Source organism: Gossypium arboreum, chromosome 11, assembly GCF_025698485.1.
Source record: "Gossypium arboreum isolate Shixiya-1 chromosome 11, ASM2569848v2, whole genome shotgun sequence".
NCBI classification, from domain to species: domain Eukaryota; kingdom Viridiplantae; phylum Streptophyta; class Magnoliopsida; order Malvales; family Malvaceae; genus Gossypium; species Gossypium arboreum.
Window position 1 is genome coordinate 5692052 of NC_069080.1, and position 16771 is coordinate 5708822.

The 16771-nt window shown below is 30.7% G+C and overlaps 1 protein-coding gene across 3 annotated transcripts in view; it reads left to right on the plus strand.

Moving 5' to 3' along the window:
* LOC108474002 (xyloglucan endotransglucosylase protein 34) overlaps positions 1-16771 on the plus strand; it is a 60249-nt gene extending 43478 nt beyond the window's left edge. For 2 of the 3 annotated variants that reach the window (XM_053022287.1, XM_053022288.1), the window contains exons 8-12: positions 15191-15240; positions 15371-15565; positions 15667-15767; positions 15857-16050; positions 16150-16771. In XM_053022287.1, coding sequence (XP_052878247.1) covers positions 15191-15240; positions 15371-15565; positions 15667-15767; positions 15857-16050; positions 16150-16549 — 940 coding nt within the window. In that variant the 3' untranslated portion in view covers positions 16550-16771. Of the gene's footprint in view, positions 1-11209; positions 11215-15190; positions 15241-15370; positions 15566-15666; positions 15768-15856; positions 16051-16149 lie in introns of those variants that run through there. The other variant, XM_053022289.1, reaches the window with a different exon arrangement.

Consider the following 16771-nt stretch of genomic DNA (forward strand, 5'->3'; position numbering starts at 1 on the left):
GTGTAACTATAATGATAAATTCAATGGTTAGATTGTTAAGGTTAAAATATTTCAAAAGTATTCATGCTGTTCATAAATTTGGAATTTAGTTTTTTCCATTTTAAAATTCAGATTCAGTTGTTTTTGTTGATGTGATGTCTTAAAATAAAAAAATATAAATAAAAAGATTAAATTCCTAAAATGAAAGTATGAGGTTAAATTTTAATTTATAAAAGTACAAAATTTATGACATATTTTAATCAATATAATAATAATACAAGCCCTCTACTTATTTTTATATTGTGACTATGTAAAAAGTTCTATCAATTCAATCGAGAGGTTTTTTTGGAGGTTTTTTTTATTTTCATATTAATTTTCAAGTTATAATTGAGTTCAAGGTATTCTTATATACTTATACAAAAGTTTAACTGTATTAGACATCCTCACACTATAATTAGATTCTAAATTGGTTCTTCACAATGTATTAATCGAGTAATTAAAGTTTCAATATTATACAAAAGCTGTTTTTGGTCACTTTAGTTGTCAATTTGAGGGTTACATGTCACCCAAATTTAACTTTAAGTATATTTAAAACATAAATATTTATTGTATTAATTTGATGTTCAAACGAAGTTTTTTAAATTTTAAACATAAAAAACACACCTCTATAATTTAATAAACATATTTTAAATATATTTTACGTTAAATCTAAATTAACATTTAATGTATAAATTGATGAATTAAAACTTTACTAGGTTTAACAATTAATTTATAACTTAAAATTAGTTAGTAGCTTGGGACCATTTGATGGAATTAGCTCTTAAATTAACTTTTAATTTGATGTTAAGGAGATTTTGACATGTATATGCATTTGGGTTATGTTTGAATTAGCTTTCCATAATGCGTGATGTGGTGGAAATTGTAAATTGCTGATATTCCCTATCAATCTCCTGATTTATGTTAATTTGTTTTGTATAAAAGAATTTTGGTGATAAAAATAAAAAGAAAGAAATTAAATCAAATTACCAAGATCATAAAACTTACTGGTTCTGTCAAACTGTAAAATTACTAAAAATTTCGAAACAGCTTTAGCAATTACTCCCACATCTACCTCTTTGTTTGATGCCATCTTTAATTAAACGGCTTGAAATTAAATTATTCTCTCTCGGGACATGTCTTATATGTAATGAATCGAAAGTTACGGTATCGAAAATTGAGTCTTGAGTACTGTTTCCGTGAAATTTATTCATGAATATTTATTAGAAATATTTATGAATTATAGTTGAATGGTTATTTAGTGTTTAATTAAGTGAAGTAGCTTGAATTTAGTTTAAAGGGTTAAATTGCATAAGGAATAAAAGTTTAATTATAGATTAAAGAAGTAAAAGGGACTAATCTAGCAATTAGACCCTAAGTGCCATGTGTGTGAATGTATGATATAACATGTGTAATAGTTAGTATATATGTGTAATAGCTATAAGATATTTTATGTTATAGCTATTACACATGTTAATTTTATATTTATTATAGGTTAATAATAATATAATATAGTATAATGAATAAAGAATAATAAGTAAAGAATAGAAAAGTTACAGAGAGCAATCGTGAGAAAGAAAGAAAGATAGAAAGACTAACAGAGAGCAAACGTGAGAAAGAAAGAAGGAAAGAAAGAAAGAAATAAAAAAGGGAAAGAAAGAAAGAAATAAAAAAGGGAAATTTGAGGATGAAGGCCCTAAAGTTTGATTGGTAAGTTGTTTTAGCTTATTTTCTTATGATTTTTATATTTATGGATGCCTAATTCAAAGTTCTACATGTATGAGGTTAAAATGAAGAAAAATAGAGAATTTTTAAATATTGATTTAGTTGAATAAATTGAGGTTTTATGGGTTAAATTGATAGAAATTGAAGTTAGAAGTGATTAGTTAAAGGAATTTCTAAGTTAGGTTTAAATAGGGGGACGTTACAATCTTGATTGGTATCAGAGCTAATTAGGTTTCGCCGGTTCTAGGACTAAATCGAATGTCAATGTGAATCTAGAGGTACATGCCATTACTGAGTCAAATTTGAGTTGGGATTGGATGCTAATATGTTTATTGAATATTTTTGTTTTATAGCATTAAGAATGTCTGATAAAAGCATTGAGGATACTGATCAAGAGATGTATAGTGAAGATGATAAACCGTATAATGTGAATGAATCGGAGTTTGCAACTCCAAGTGTGAATCCGGTAGGAAATCAACCGAATGTTGGAAGTGATAATACTGAAATCTTTAGAATAATCGCCGATGCTCTTCAAAAAGCGGTAAGAACTATGCCTGCTACGTCCTCTATCCCTACTACCCGAAGAGCTCCAATTAAAAAATGGAGAAAATATGGAGCTACAGAATTTTTGGGTGCGAAGGGAATTGATTCGACTACTGCTGAAAATTGGTTAACGACTACAAAGAAAGTCCTGAAGCAACTTGAATGTACACCACAAGAAAGCTTAGTGTGTGTTGTCTCATTACTACAAGATGAAGCTTTCATATGGTGGGAATCAGTGATTCAAAATGTACTTGAGGAACAGATAAGTTGGGACTTCTTTCAAAAAGAGTTTCAAAAGAAGTATTTAGGAGAAATGTACATAGAGGACAAAAGACAAGAGTTCTTAACACTGAAACAAAGTGAGATGCTCATAGTGGATTATGAACGAGAATTTCTGAGATTGAGCAGATATGCCACTGAGTTTGTACCGACTGAAGCCGACCGATGTAAAAGATTTTTAAGAGGATTACGTGATGAATTTAGACTACAGTTGATGCCTCTTAGAATCATTGAGTTTACGGATTTAATGGAAAGAGCTAAGATGATTGAACAAATTCTCGAAAGGGATAAAAAGTTTGAAGTTGCTCGTTCGACTGAAAAACGTCCCGGAATGGTTAGTTTAAGTCCACAGCCTAAGTGGGCAAAGGAATCACGAGGTAATTGGAGATTTAGTTCTCGACCGGAAAGGAGTGATCGAGGTCGGAAAAGACAGATCATCTGTGTTCTCTGGCAAGATCCAAGTCCGATTGAATCTGAAATTCCAATATGTGAGCATTGTGGAAACCGGCACAAAGAGGAGTGTAGAAAGTTGACTGGAGGTTGTTTTCGTTGTGGAGCTACCGATCACTTTATTAAAGATTACCCAAAGATATCTGGAACAACACCGACAGTAGTGCAAAGATATGAATTTGCTTCCAGAGGTCGGGATCAGTCAAGTAGTTCGTTTGCTAGAGGTGGTACTAGAAGAACTAGTGAGAGTGCTACACAACAATCTGAAGCTAGAGCTCCAGCTCGAGCGTATGTTTGAGGACTCAAGAAGAGAAAGATGCTCACGATGTGGTGACAGGTATATTCTTATTGGATTCAGCACCCGTTTATGCTTTAATAAACCCTGGGTCATCACATTCATATGTTAATACGAAAGTAGTTGAGACAAAAAAATTAGAGTCTGAATTGTCTAAAGTTATGATAGAAGTGTCTAGTCCACTGAGACAAACTACTTTAGTGAACCATATATGTTGAAGATGTTCGTTAATGATTCAAGATAGAATATTCCCTATTGATCTGTTGATTATGCCATTTGACGACTTTGATGTTATTTTGGGAATGGACTGGTTATCAGAACATGGAGTGATTTTAGACTGTTATAAGAAGAAGTTTATTGTTCAGAATGAAAGTGAAGATAGAATTGAAGTAAATGGTATTCGGACTAGTGGATCAATTCGTATTGTTTCGGCCATTAAAGCTAGCAAGCTTCTTCATCGAGGTTGTAATGCTTTCTTAGCATATGTGATTAATTCGGATTCAGTTGAAAGTCAGTGTAGTAAGATTTGGACTGTATGCGAATTTTCTGATGTATTCCCTGAGGAATTACCTGGATTACCCCCTGATCGAGAGGTAGAATTTGTGATTGAAGTCTACCCAAGTCTGATCCAGATCGATACCTCCGCATCAGTATGGTACCTCTTGAGCTAAAGGAATTAAAAGTACAGTTGCAAGACTTATTGGACAGAGGTTTTATACGACCTAGTACATCACCATGGGGAGCTCTAATGTTATTTGTTAAGAAGAAAGATGGGTCGATGCGGTTGTGTGTTGATTATCGACAACTCAACAAAGTGACTGTCAAGAACAAGTATCCACTTCCCCGAATAGATAAATTGTTTGATCAACTGAAAGGAGCTTCCGTATTTTTAAAGATTGATCTGAGGTCGGGATACTATCAGTTGAAAGTAAAAGAGTGCGACATATTGAAGACGGCATTCGCATTTGAGGTATGGGCATTATGAATTTTAGTAATGCCATTTGGATGACAAATGCCCTCGCCGCTTTTATGGATCTTATGAATCGGATTTTTCACCATACTTGGATCGGTTCAGTAGTAGTTTTTATCGACGATATTTTGGTGTATTCCAAGTCAGGAAAAAACCATGAGCAACATCTCCGGATTGTTTTGCAAATACTACGAGAAAAGCAATTGTATGGAAAATTGAGCAAGTGTGAATTCTGGTTATCAGAAGTTGTGTTTCTTGGTTATGTCGTATCAGCGGATGGAATTAGAGTGGATCTAAAGAAGATTGAAGCGGTTATTGGTGGAAAGTTCCTAAGAATGTATCGAGGTACGAAGTTTTCTCGGATTGGTGGTTACTATCGAAGATTCGTCAACGGATTTTCAAAAATAGCCTTACCGATGACCAAGCTACTACGAAGAATATTCCATTTGTTTGGAATGAGCAATGTCGAAAAGTTTTGAAGCATTAAAAGAATGTTAACAGAGGCACCGGTGTTGACTTTACCGTAATCGAAAGAGATTTTTAGTGTATGGTGATGCTTCATTGAGTGGATGGGATGTGTCTTGATGCGAGCGGAAAGTCATTGCTTATGCTTCACTAAGAATCGAAACCGCATGAACGCAACTATCCAACTCATGATTTAGAATTAGCAATTGTAATTTTGCCTTGAAGATTTGGAGGCACTATCTTTATGGTGAAAAGTGCTATGTTTATCTGAATCATAAAAGTTTGAAGTATCTCGCTTTTAAAAAGAATTGAATCGAGACAAAGGCGTTGGATAGAGCTTCGAAAGACTATGATTGTGTCATAGACTATCATCCAGGAAGGCTAATGTAGTAGCCAATGCATTGAGTAGAAAAGTCGCAATTGAATTACGAGCAATGTTTGCACAACTTAGTATCACCGAATTGGAAGCCTTTTGGTGAATTAAGAATAAAGCCGAATGTTTGATCGAATCGGATCAGACAGTTAGAAGATGATAAGTTGTTAAAGAAAGAGAGATGATTCGAATGGTACAATGAAAATTTTAGCATTGATGGAAATGATATTTAAGATTTCGAATCGACTTTGCATTCGAATAATTACGAGTTGAAAGAGTTAATTCTTGAGAAGCTCATAATAGTCCATTTGCATTTCATCCCGGAGGTATGAAAATGTATCGTGATTTTCGTGAATTGTATTGGTGGTCGGAATGAAAAGGATATAAGCGAATATGTGGCAAAGTGTTTGACTTGTCAACGAGTGAAGGCGAATATCAAGTTCCATCGGGATTACTTCAACCTATCAATATTCTGAATGGAAATGGGACCGAATAACAATGGACTTTGTGACGGGATTACCGATGTCTACAAGTAAAAGAATGCTATTTGGGTAATAGTTGATCGACTTACGAAGTCACTCATTTCTTAGTGTGAGAACCGATTGGTCGTTAAAGAAACTTCTTGAGGTTTATGTTCGGAAATCATTAGATTACATGGTATTCCAAAATCAATAATTTCGACAGAGATCCAAGGCTTACGTCAAGGTTTTGGAAGCAATTACATGAATCTTTCGATTTTCGACTTCACTTTAGTACGACTTTTCATCCACGATGATGGTCAATCTGAGCGGTAATACAAACTTTAGAAGATATGCTTCGAGCACGTAATATTGATTTTGAGTCTAACTGGAAATATTATTTGTCATTAGTCGAATTTGTGTATAATAATAGTTTCGATCAAGTATCTGAGATGGCGTATGAGGCTTTGTATGGACGAAGATGCCGATCACCCGTATGTTGGATGAATCGAATGAGAAGAAGATGATTGGACTGAATTGGTTCAAGAAACGGAAAGTACTGATTAAGAAAATTCGGAAAGATTGAAAACGCTTTTGATAGACGTAAATCGTATGCTGATTTGAAACGACGGATATTGAATACTCGATCGGGGATAAAGTATTTTAAAGGTTTCACTTTGGAAGAAAATTCTAAGATTTGGTCAAAAAGGAAAATTAGGTCCTCGTTTTATTGGGCCTTACGAAGTTATTGAGAGAATTGGACCAGTAGCGTATCGATTGGCCTTACCTCCTAAACTACAGAAAATGCACGATGTCTTCCTTGTTTCTATGCTAAGAAGATATCGATCGGATCCTTCACATGTTATTACGACCGAGAATGTAGAGATTCGACCTGACTTATCGTATGAAGAATAACCAGTTGAGATTCTAGCACGAGAGGTAAAAGAATTACGTAATAAACGTATTCCTTTAGTAAAAGTGCTATGGCGAAGTCACGATGTTGAAAAAGCTACATGGGAACCGAAGAAACGATGAGATCTCAATGCCCCATCTCTTTTCGTAAATTTCGAGGACGAAATTTATTAAGGGAGAGAATTGTAATGAACCGAAAGTTACGAGATCGTAAATTGCGTCTTAAATCTTGTTTCGTGAAATTTATTCATGAATATTTATTAGAAATATTTATGAATTATAGTTGAATGGTTATTTAGTGTTTAATTAAGTGAAGTAGCTTGAATTTAGTTTAAAGGATTAAATTGCATAAGGAATAAAAGTTTAATTATAGATTAAAGAAGTAAAAGGACTAATCTAGCAATTAGACCCTAAGTGCCATGTGTGTGAATGTATGATATAACATGTGTAATAGCTATAAGATATTTTATGTTATAGCTATTACACATGTTAATTTTATATTTATTATAGGTTAATAATAATATAATATAGTATAATGAATAAAGAATAATAAGTAAAGAATAGAAAAGTTACAGAGAGCAAACGTGAGAAAGAAAGAAAGATAGAAAGACTAACAGAGAGCAAACGTGAGAAAGAAATAAGGAAAGAAAGAAATAAATAAAAAAGGGAAATTTGAGGATTAAGGCCCTAAAGTTTGATTGGTAAGTTGTTTTAGCTCATTTTCTTATGATTTTTATGTTTATGGATGCCTAATTCAAAGTTCTACATGTATGAGGTTAAAATGAAGAAAATAGAGAATTTTTAGATATTGATTTAGTTGAATAAATTGAGATTTTATGGGTTAAATTAATAGAAATTGAAGTTAGAAGTGATTAGTTAAAGGAATTTCTAAGTTAGGTTTAAATAGGGGGACGTTACATTATAAGTCATTGCAGATATTTATATAAATTTTAACAACTTATTTTAGGAATATTCAAGCCTATTATGTTCTTTTAACGTTTTGTTGTGATTATTAATTATTATGCTTAAAATATTATTAATTTAAGTGCTAACTAACACATATTTGATTTAAATTCAATTCCTAATCATTATTACCCCAAAAATGAAGGTGAATAAATTCAAATCTTAAGTTTGAAAACTAAATCAATTTTGAAACTAAATTTAAGCTTTCAGACTATTTTAAAGGGTAACTTTTATATATTTTCCTAATTAAATTTATCTATTGTAGGGACTAATAATTTTAAAACTTTACTGTCTTATGTATTTAACGAGTTATTTAAATTTTCGTAATTGATTTGATGGTCAAGAGATATTCACACAAAAAATTTATTCGAATTTAAGTTTTTAAAAGATAAGTAATATGTTTTTATTTAGGTACATCCCTTTAAATGTGATGTGTGCTTGTATAGCGTGAATATGTCCTCACGGTGTGGTTAAGTACCCAAAAAAAAGGTATTCTAATACTCTAGTTTGAGTCTTAAGAAAAGAGTTTTACAAGTTAACGGAGTTTGTTAATTTACCGCTGTTAAAAGTACACTATATTTTTTCATTACATTGTCTATTTACTTAGGATGCATTTGTTATGGGCATTTTTTTATTTGTTCACAGTTTAGTCAACAAAAAAAAAGTTTATTGGACAATAAAAATAAATTATTTTTGGAAGGAATTGTCCTTTTTTTATAAATATAAGACATTTTTCAAAAAACTTCTTTTATGAGTATCATGGATAAGTATAAATATTTTATTTTTACTTTTATTTTTAAAAATATTATAAAATTATTTAATAATAAAATTCAGCATTTTGATGATAAATATAGATTATAATTTATAGATATTTAGTCATGAATGTTTTACAATATAAATTATGAATATTTAATAGTACAAAATGAGTATTTGTTTAAATATTAGTTCTGTCTATCACTTTTAGTTTCATTGTGCCACTATTCATTATCATATATTAAATTTAAGTTTTAATTAGGAAATGATTTTAATGAAGTTTATATTAGATAATATATTTATTATATGATAAGTAAAATTTGGTTGTGGGCAATGTTTGGATAATATTTTATAACTAATATAATTTATATTGTGTATATTTCACTGAAAATAACTTTGACTTTGAAAAAATTATTCTAATAAAATTTGTTTAAGAACAGAAAATCTTTTACACAATCATCTAAATTTTAAAAAATAGTTACAATCGTTCCTTGCAATGATACTATTCTACCAAAGAGACATGTTTAAGGATATGTGTCAAACCTAAAGTTGAGAACATATCGTATGTACGGCACCTAATTGACCTATAACACGTTACATTAAGAAATCGTACTTTATAAATATGAAAAATTTACTCCCAAGTAAGGAAGGACCAAAAGAGAACCTTAACAAATTTATTATTACCTTTATATTTATCAATTACTAAATAAGAGTTTGGATAAACGATAAATTACGATATATTTAACTTATTTTTATCCCATATTATAATAATATTAAAGTATCTTATTTCATTACTATCCCCATAAATAAACTTACTGTCCAAACTTATATTAAATCACATTATTTATTAACACGTATCCATTTGCAAAATTTGTATTATTTTATGTTAATACAAAAATGGGTGTGAGGAACTAGTTTGGTAATTGTAAATTGAACTGAGTATGCGGCGTGATCAGATATGGAAATAAGCAAAATTCTCGCAAAGATGGGTTGATTTTGATTCTTGGAGATCACAATGAGAGAGAAGAAGAAAGAAAAGGCAAATAGAGTAGGGACCTCAATAAGTGATATGGGTGTTGGAGAAATCTGAAATCAAATCAAATCATGTTTTGGAGTTTGAAGCTATCCAAAGTGGAAGACAGACAACATTGTCCACTTCAATCATGAAAGGGATTACATTAAATTTCTTCTTTGTTTTGCTCTTAGCCAACTCAGGCTTCATGTTTAACATCTGCATTCAGTCTGCACCAATTATTCAATTGCCCCCACTTTATTTGAAAAGACTCCTTTGGACTCTTCCCCTTTTAGTATCATAGACTTGGACATTTTTATGTGATGTGTGATATATTCATCTCATCTCTTATATACTTGTATTTATCAATAACTAAGATATGAAATTGGTCGGGTTAAGTGTAATTGTCCAACTACAATGAACATAGATAAATATCATTTTTTAGCTCGATTAATATAGATATTGTTACTAATATAAAAGACGTAGATTCGAATGTGTTGAAATATATTATCCTCCTATTTATAAATTAGGGATGAGCTATGAGTAATTCTCAACATTGTATCAAAAAAAAATATGATTAATGTTTATAATGAGATTATTCAAAAAGAATTCATAGGTTTGGGTATGGGTTAGATGAACATGATTAAATTTTTGTTCGTTTTAAAAAGTTATATAAAATTTAATTGATTTTTTGTTGTAATGATAAAGTTAAATGTTTTATTTATACCATAAGTTGGTGTCACGGTTTAACTCACACTAATTCAATTTTGAAAATATTAAAATACCCTTATTTTAAAGGGTAATTAATATTATTTTAATGATATTTTAGCATTTTCATACTTTTAAACAACATTCAAATAAAACAATTGAAAAATATTATTTAAGAATCGAACATATGACAAACAAATTCGTGTATAAATCTCTTATCACTTCACCAATAACAATCTGTTAATATAAATTTTTAAAAGGAAAATTCATTAATTCATTCCATGAATGGGATCGTACAATATTCATGGAAAAAAAAAACAATTAATACCCGTTGTAGGTGGTGAAGGACAAACTCCATCAACACAACAAATGCTTCAACCTCAGCATCAATAGAACATTACGACACATTAACAATTGACAATATTTCAACTTTAAGTGCAACATATCTAGAGTGATTATAAGCTCTTGATACAATAAGAAAATCAACCTCAGATGGTCTTGAAAGGTGGGAAAAAATTGATAGAATAACCAAGCATCCACTACTAGAGAAGACAACGACAAAAACCATTCCTAAAATCGCTTGTAAAAGCAAGACTATAACATATAATTTTTAATATAAAATATTTTTGTTTACACACATCTTGGGTGTTATAGAATGTAGTATGCATAATTTTTCAATTCAAATCTCATTGCGGGTAATTTTTTATTAATTTATAGAATATAAAGAAAAAGATACAAATACTCTTGACGAAAACCCTAAATTCTTGTAATGATATGACTTACTTTATATATAAAAAATATTTTAATATTTTTTGAACTAAAATAATTTCCGATTAAATCATAAAATCAACTTGGTCGAAGCTTGAATATAAATATAAATATACACTACTTATAATTCTGGAAAAAATGACCCTACAGATATTTTTAGCAGTATTAAAACTTATTTAGAAAATTATTTAAATATCACATTTAATAATTAAATCACATGATCTCCAATCCCTCTTCTAACATGGTATTAATAAAAGAAAGCTGTTTAATGGTAATTATTGCAAATTAAAGGCGATAGGGATATGGGAAGTAAAAATAATACTAAACAATAGAACCCGAAGCTGCGTCTCATGCAAAGATTTCGCAGAGTGCATTATTTAAGAGCAAGACAGGCAGGCACAGCTAAGAGCAGGAGAGGTTTGATTTGATACAGATAATGCAAACGTGCGTCTGCCACATCAACAGCAAGCATTTTCATATTCATATATCCAAAATGAAAGGAAAGCCAAAAAAAAATAGGGGGGGGGGGCATATGTTTAGGCATGGACATCGGCCCTTCTTTCTCACCTCAGTCCCCCCCACCCCCATTGACCTTGGGAAGACTTCCTGCTTCAGCCTCTCCTTAATTTTCTCCATTTCTTAATTACTTGTTGCTATTACAGATGGGTTTTGGCTGTGCACATCACATGAAAAAAAAGGTTGGGTTTTGAGCATTTGACAAGAATTGACTTTCATCTTTCCTATTATATCATATTATATCTATGTGTTTGAGATTTGGACTTCACACACAACTTCTTATCACCATTATCACCATCTGGTGAAGGTCTTATCTCTGTCGCTCCAAGTCAAACCATTGAGGACGAGCTTTATTAATTCTATAATAATAGTTGTTGTCATAGCCATCCATTAGAATCATTCATCAAGATTAAATTCAAAATATGCCAAGATTAAATTATTTAATAATTTAGAATAATAGATTAAGTTTTAGTCGAGCAGGCATTGTTATTAGTCTAATAATTAAGACAATGCGACTTTAAGTGTGTTTTAAGTACATCATTTTATCTGGTTTAAAGATAGAAGTCGACTTTGTATAAAAAATAACTCAAAAAAAAAATGTCAAAATATGATGTCTACCTCTCTATTTTTATAGAATTTAAGATTTAATAATTATACTTTAAAAGTTAAACATTAAATCAAATAATATTTTAAGTCAAAGTTTAACGTGTTTTATTATATCAAGTCACCCCAATAAACATGTTAAGTTAACAAGTTTAGACACAAACGAAAAAAGAAAAAATAATATTAAAAATTAGACTAAATTTTTAAATTGAAAAAATATAAATAGACTTAAAATCAGCTTTACATTATTATTGTGGTTGAAAATTACTTTTAAAAATATTGTAAAAACGTATGATTTGATAATTTCATGTGTTTCGTAATAAAAATTATAATGGAAAATTAAAACAACTACTTAAAATATTAAATTTATTTTAAATGGAAATATTAAATCACTTTTTTTTGGTTAAAATACAGAAACTAATGATTTGTTTTTTTAAATACTAAAATTATGATGGAATATTCGGAAGACGGATCAACTCATATCCCATAACGAAAAGAAAAACTGTTTCCACTTTTATATATATATTCGATCACAATACTTGGAACTTACGACATTATTCATGTGTTACAATTTTATTGAAAGAGGATTGCTAGATCTTATTATTATTATTTTATCCATTACCACAGAAGAGTAACAGTGAAGGGGGAAAGCAACGGAGACGGCAGTTGGGCTTTGGGCCAACACCTTCTTAATAGTAATTAATTTTAGACAAATGAGACGAAAAAACTTCTTAAACTTATAAATAAATTTTGATTAGACATAATTATACTTACGGAATTTTAATTATTGTTTAAATATATACATAAAATTTTATTTTATTTAATAATATATAATTTTTGTATATATTTACATAAAATCAAATTTTTATAAAAATACGTATTAAACTAAAATTTATTTGTAGTTTTATAATTTATTCACAATAAAATAAAATAATGATGAGATTTTTGGGGTCAGATGAGGGAACGGGCAGCAGACCAATATTTGAGTAACGCGTGGCAGTGTCCACTTGTCGTTTCGGCTTTTCTTAAAAAAATTAAATAAAATGTATAAAACAGTGGAACGCATGTGCTTATCAGCTCAGGTTCCAACTGTTGCACTACATCCCACATGCCCATGCTTTGGCCTTTGTGGTCTCTATATTTTTAGCTTTATCTTTCCCATTTCTTATTATTTTATTATATTTTCTTAAAGTGGTTTGAAAATATTACTTAAAGATACAGTGTTTCACCCCTTTTTTTCAGTCATCAACGTGTAATAGTAAACAATAAATGTTGGGTTTTTTTTAAATATATTAAAATGGTAGTACCAGTAGAGCTCAAACTAATTTAGAAGAGGATTTTATGCGATAATTTAATAGTTAAGGGTGTTTATTTTTTAAATATAGTTTAAATTTAAATTGTATTAATTATATTTATTTTTTGAATTTTATTATTTTATAATTCATTAATTCATAAAAATTTAAAAGAAATTTTTAATGACTATTAATAATAGACATTAATGTTAAAGAAAAAAGCGTTCCTCAATTTACTCCACCAACTGTACCACTGTCACTGTTCAGTATTTAGCTGGACTCACAACTACTAATAATTCAAAATTCAAGACAAAAGACAAACAAAAAAAAACTTGGAAAAACAGATCAACATGGTCATGGCCGACAGATTATTGCTGGAAGGGGGTGATTGAGACCAGTAAAAGTAATTTTTTAAAAGAAGGAGGGGGTAAATGGTCAACAATGGATGACTGCACCACGTCTCTTGGAGGGACCATAATAATAGGGAGCACACGAGTATTGAGTATCAGATGGTTTCAACTTTCCACATATATAGAAATTCTAAATTCCAACCAAATTGGTCCAAATAACCTTTTACGACACACACAAAATCTAGGGCCTACAACAGCTATAGCTACTTTCCCTCTTACCATACTGCACCGCCTTTGGTTCAGATCATAATATCTAATATTATATTACCTCTACTATTGTTTTATTTCTAAAGTGAGTGAGACATCTATCCACTTTTATTATTATTTTATTTATTTTCTTATATTTAAATATTGAAATTTTCGAATTATTATGTTGTACAAATTTATTTTCATTGGAAGTTTGAATTTTAGTTCTCGAGTACTATAACTTCAAAAGAGTTAGTAAATTTGAATTTAAATAGATATTCAATGTTTTTTTAATGTAATGATTGATTTTGATATGTTTTAAGTTAAAATATGTTGTTAGTTTATATATATTGTTATAAGAAAAGGGTAAAAATCATAATTAAGTTAAGTAACGTCAAATTATTTCAAAGTAATAATTATGTAATAATTGAAGAATTTTATTCAATAGTTACATGTAGATATATCTATTCAAAAGTCTTGAGGACGCCATTAATATTAAATTGTTGGCTACTCAATTACCATATCTAAATATATGTCTAACCCAAACCATCCAAAATAGTTAGAATAGATCTTTAATAGATCGTAACACAACTGAGTGATGTTATTTTACTAAAGTTGTTCGAATCAAATGAATAGCTACAATACTATCCACATTGAGCACCATCTTTTTTAGCCTTAGATTTCAATTTACTTGTAGTCCCTCAAGAGCACCCCTAAAGCTTTACATTGAGTATAAAACAACGGCTAATATTTTTAGAAAAATCAACAATCCAATTGTTATGTTGATCACGGATAACTATCAATTGAAGCATTCTCAGACACGTTACTAACAACACTATCGATGTTCATCTTATGTCATCCATCCTTAAGTGGAGTCCACCTAACTAGTCTATAAATTTTAGTTTGTCTATGTCTAAAAAAATTTGCCATCTCGTTATTAGTTTTTATATTCTAATAAAATTTGATATTTAATTTTATATTTAAAAAATTGAAAACTAAGTTATTTATTATTTATGATTTGAAATTTTAATCTGGCCATATTAATATTTTTAGTATTTTCTATTAAAATTTATTAACTAATTTTATTGATTAGGTTATTTTTACATTATATAGCATATGATTGAAAAATAAGTAAAGTTTAATTATGTTTAATTAACTACGGTTTGATTAGATACTGAGTTAATTATTTAATTTAATTGTTTTAAAAACCTTAAACTCAAGAAAATACAAATATTTAATGTAATTTTAGTTTATTTTAAAACAATTATATCTACATATATGTTAGTATAAAAATATATATAAATAAATAATAAAAGATCCAAATGACTCAGCATGTATTTTAATATGAACAGTGGTTTCCATTTGGTCTCCTTGGTTATATAAAAATTCACATAAAAAACAACAACAATTACAATAATAGAATTCCCAAGTTTTCAACTTGTCCATTGAATTCAATGCCTACATAAAGCCTCACCCCCTGCTTCAGCTTTCTTCGTCCATTCATCCTCAAACCACCTTGTTCTCCCCCCTTCTCTGTCTTTCTGGTAATGCTCTATGACATCTGCAATACCCCATTGTTTTTTTTCCCCTGAAAATTTCTCCCCATTAGACCAAGTTTATTTATTTTTTTCTTTTATCATTAGTGTATCTGAATGTTGGTTTCATGGTGTACAGGCAAGATGGGTTCACCACCACTTTGGATTCTGCTTCTGGGTGTGTTGTTTATGGCTTCTGGAACAATCGCAGCTCCCCCTAGGAAGCCTGTAGATGTCCCATTCTCCAGAAACTATATGCCTACTTGGGCTTTTGATCACATTAAGTATTTCAATGGTGGCTCTGAGATTCAGCTCCACCTTGACAAATACACTGGTAAATCAACTAACTCTTCTTCACTTGTTTGTCTTGAGAATCTGATGGATCTATGTAGCATCTTTCATATATTCACTTTTTTTTTGTTCACATTGTAAAAGGTACTGGTTTCCAGTCCAAAGGATCATACTTGTTCGGACACTTCAGTATGCAAATAAAGCTAGTCCCTGGAGATTCTGCTGGGACTGTCACTGCCTTTTATGTGAGTAAAAACTTGATATCCCATTCTTACAATATCCTTTCAGCTTTCTGTATTTGAGTTTAACATTTTTATTACATGATACGTTTCAGTTGTCTTCTCAAAACTCAGAGCATGATGAGATAGATTTTGAGTTCTTGGGCAACAGAACAGGGCAACCATACATTCTTCAGACCAATGTGTTCACTGGTGGCAAAGGAGACAGAGAACAAAGGATTTACCTTTGGTTTGACCCAACCAAAGAATACCACTCCTACTCTGTCCTCTGGAACATGTATCAGATAGTGTGAGTGCTCTTTTTCTTTTTTTAGGTATTTCAACTGAAATGCACTTGTTAGTTAGTGATTCTGATTAAGCTTTTGAAAAAAAAATAATGGTGGTGTAGGTTCTTTGTGGACGACATACCAATCAGAGTGTTCAAAAACTGCAAAGATTTGGGAGTGAGGTTCCCATTCAACCAACCAATGAAGATATACTCCAGCTTATGGAACGCCGATGACTGGGCCACAAGGGGTGGTCTCGAAAAGACCGACTGGTCCAAAGCCCCATTCATTGCCACATACAAGAGCTTCCACATCGACGGCTGCGAGTCGTCGGTGGAAGCCAAGTTCTGCGCCACACAGGGCAAGCGGTGGTGGGACCAAAAGGCATTCCAGGACCTCGACGCCTATCAGTGGCGCAGACTGCGTTGGGTCCGCAAAAAGTTCACCATTTACAACTATTGCAGCGATAGGGTGAGGTACCCCACGATGTCGCCCGAGTGCAAGAGAGACAGAGACGCTTGATTCATTTGCATCACCGAGTCCAAGTTCCCCCCTTATATTCTTCACTACCATATGAGATCCGTCATTGTCCTTTAGATTTCAATTGCTTGTTGGCCTTCACATCAATTTCATTATATGTAATTTTACTCTTAAAACATTGGTTTTCGTGATAATATTATTTAAATATAGATCACAATAACATTATCTTGTAAGTATAATAAGCTTGGATTCGATTTCAAATAA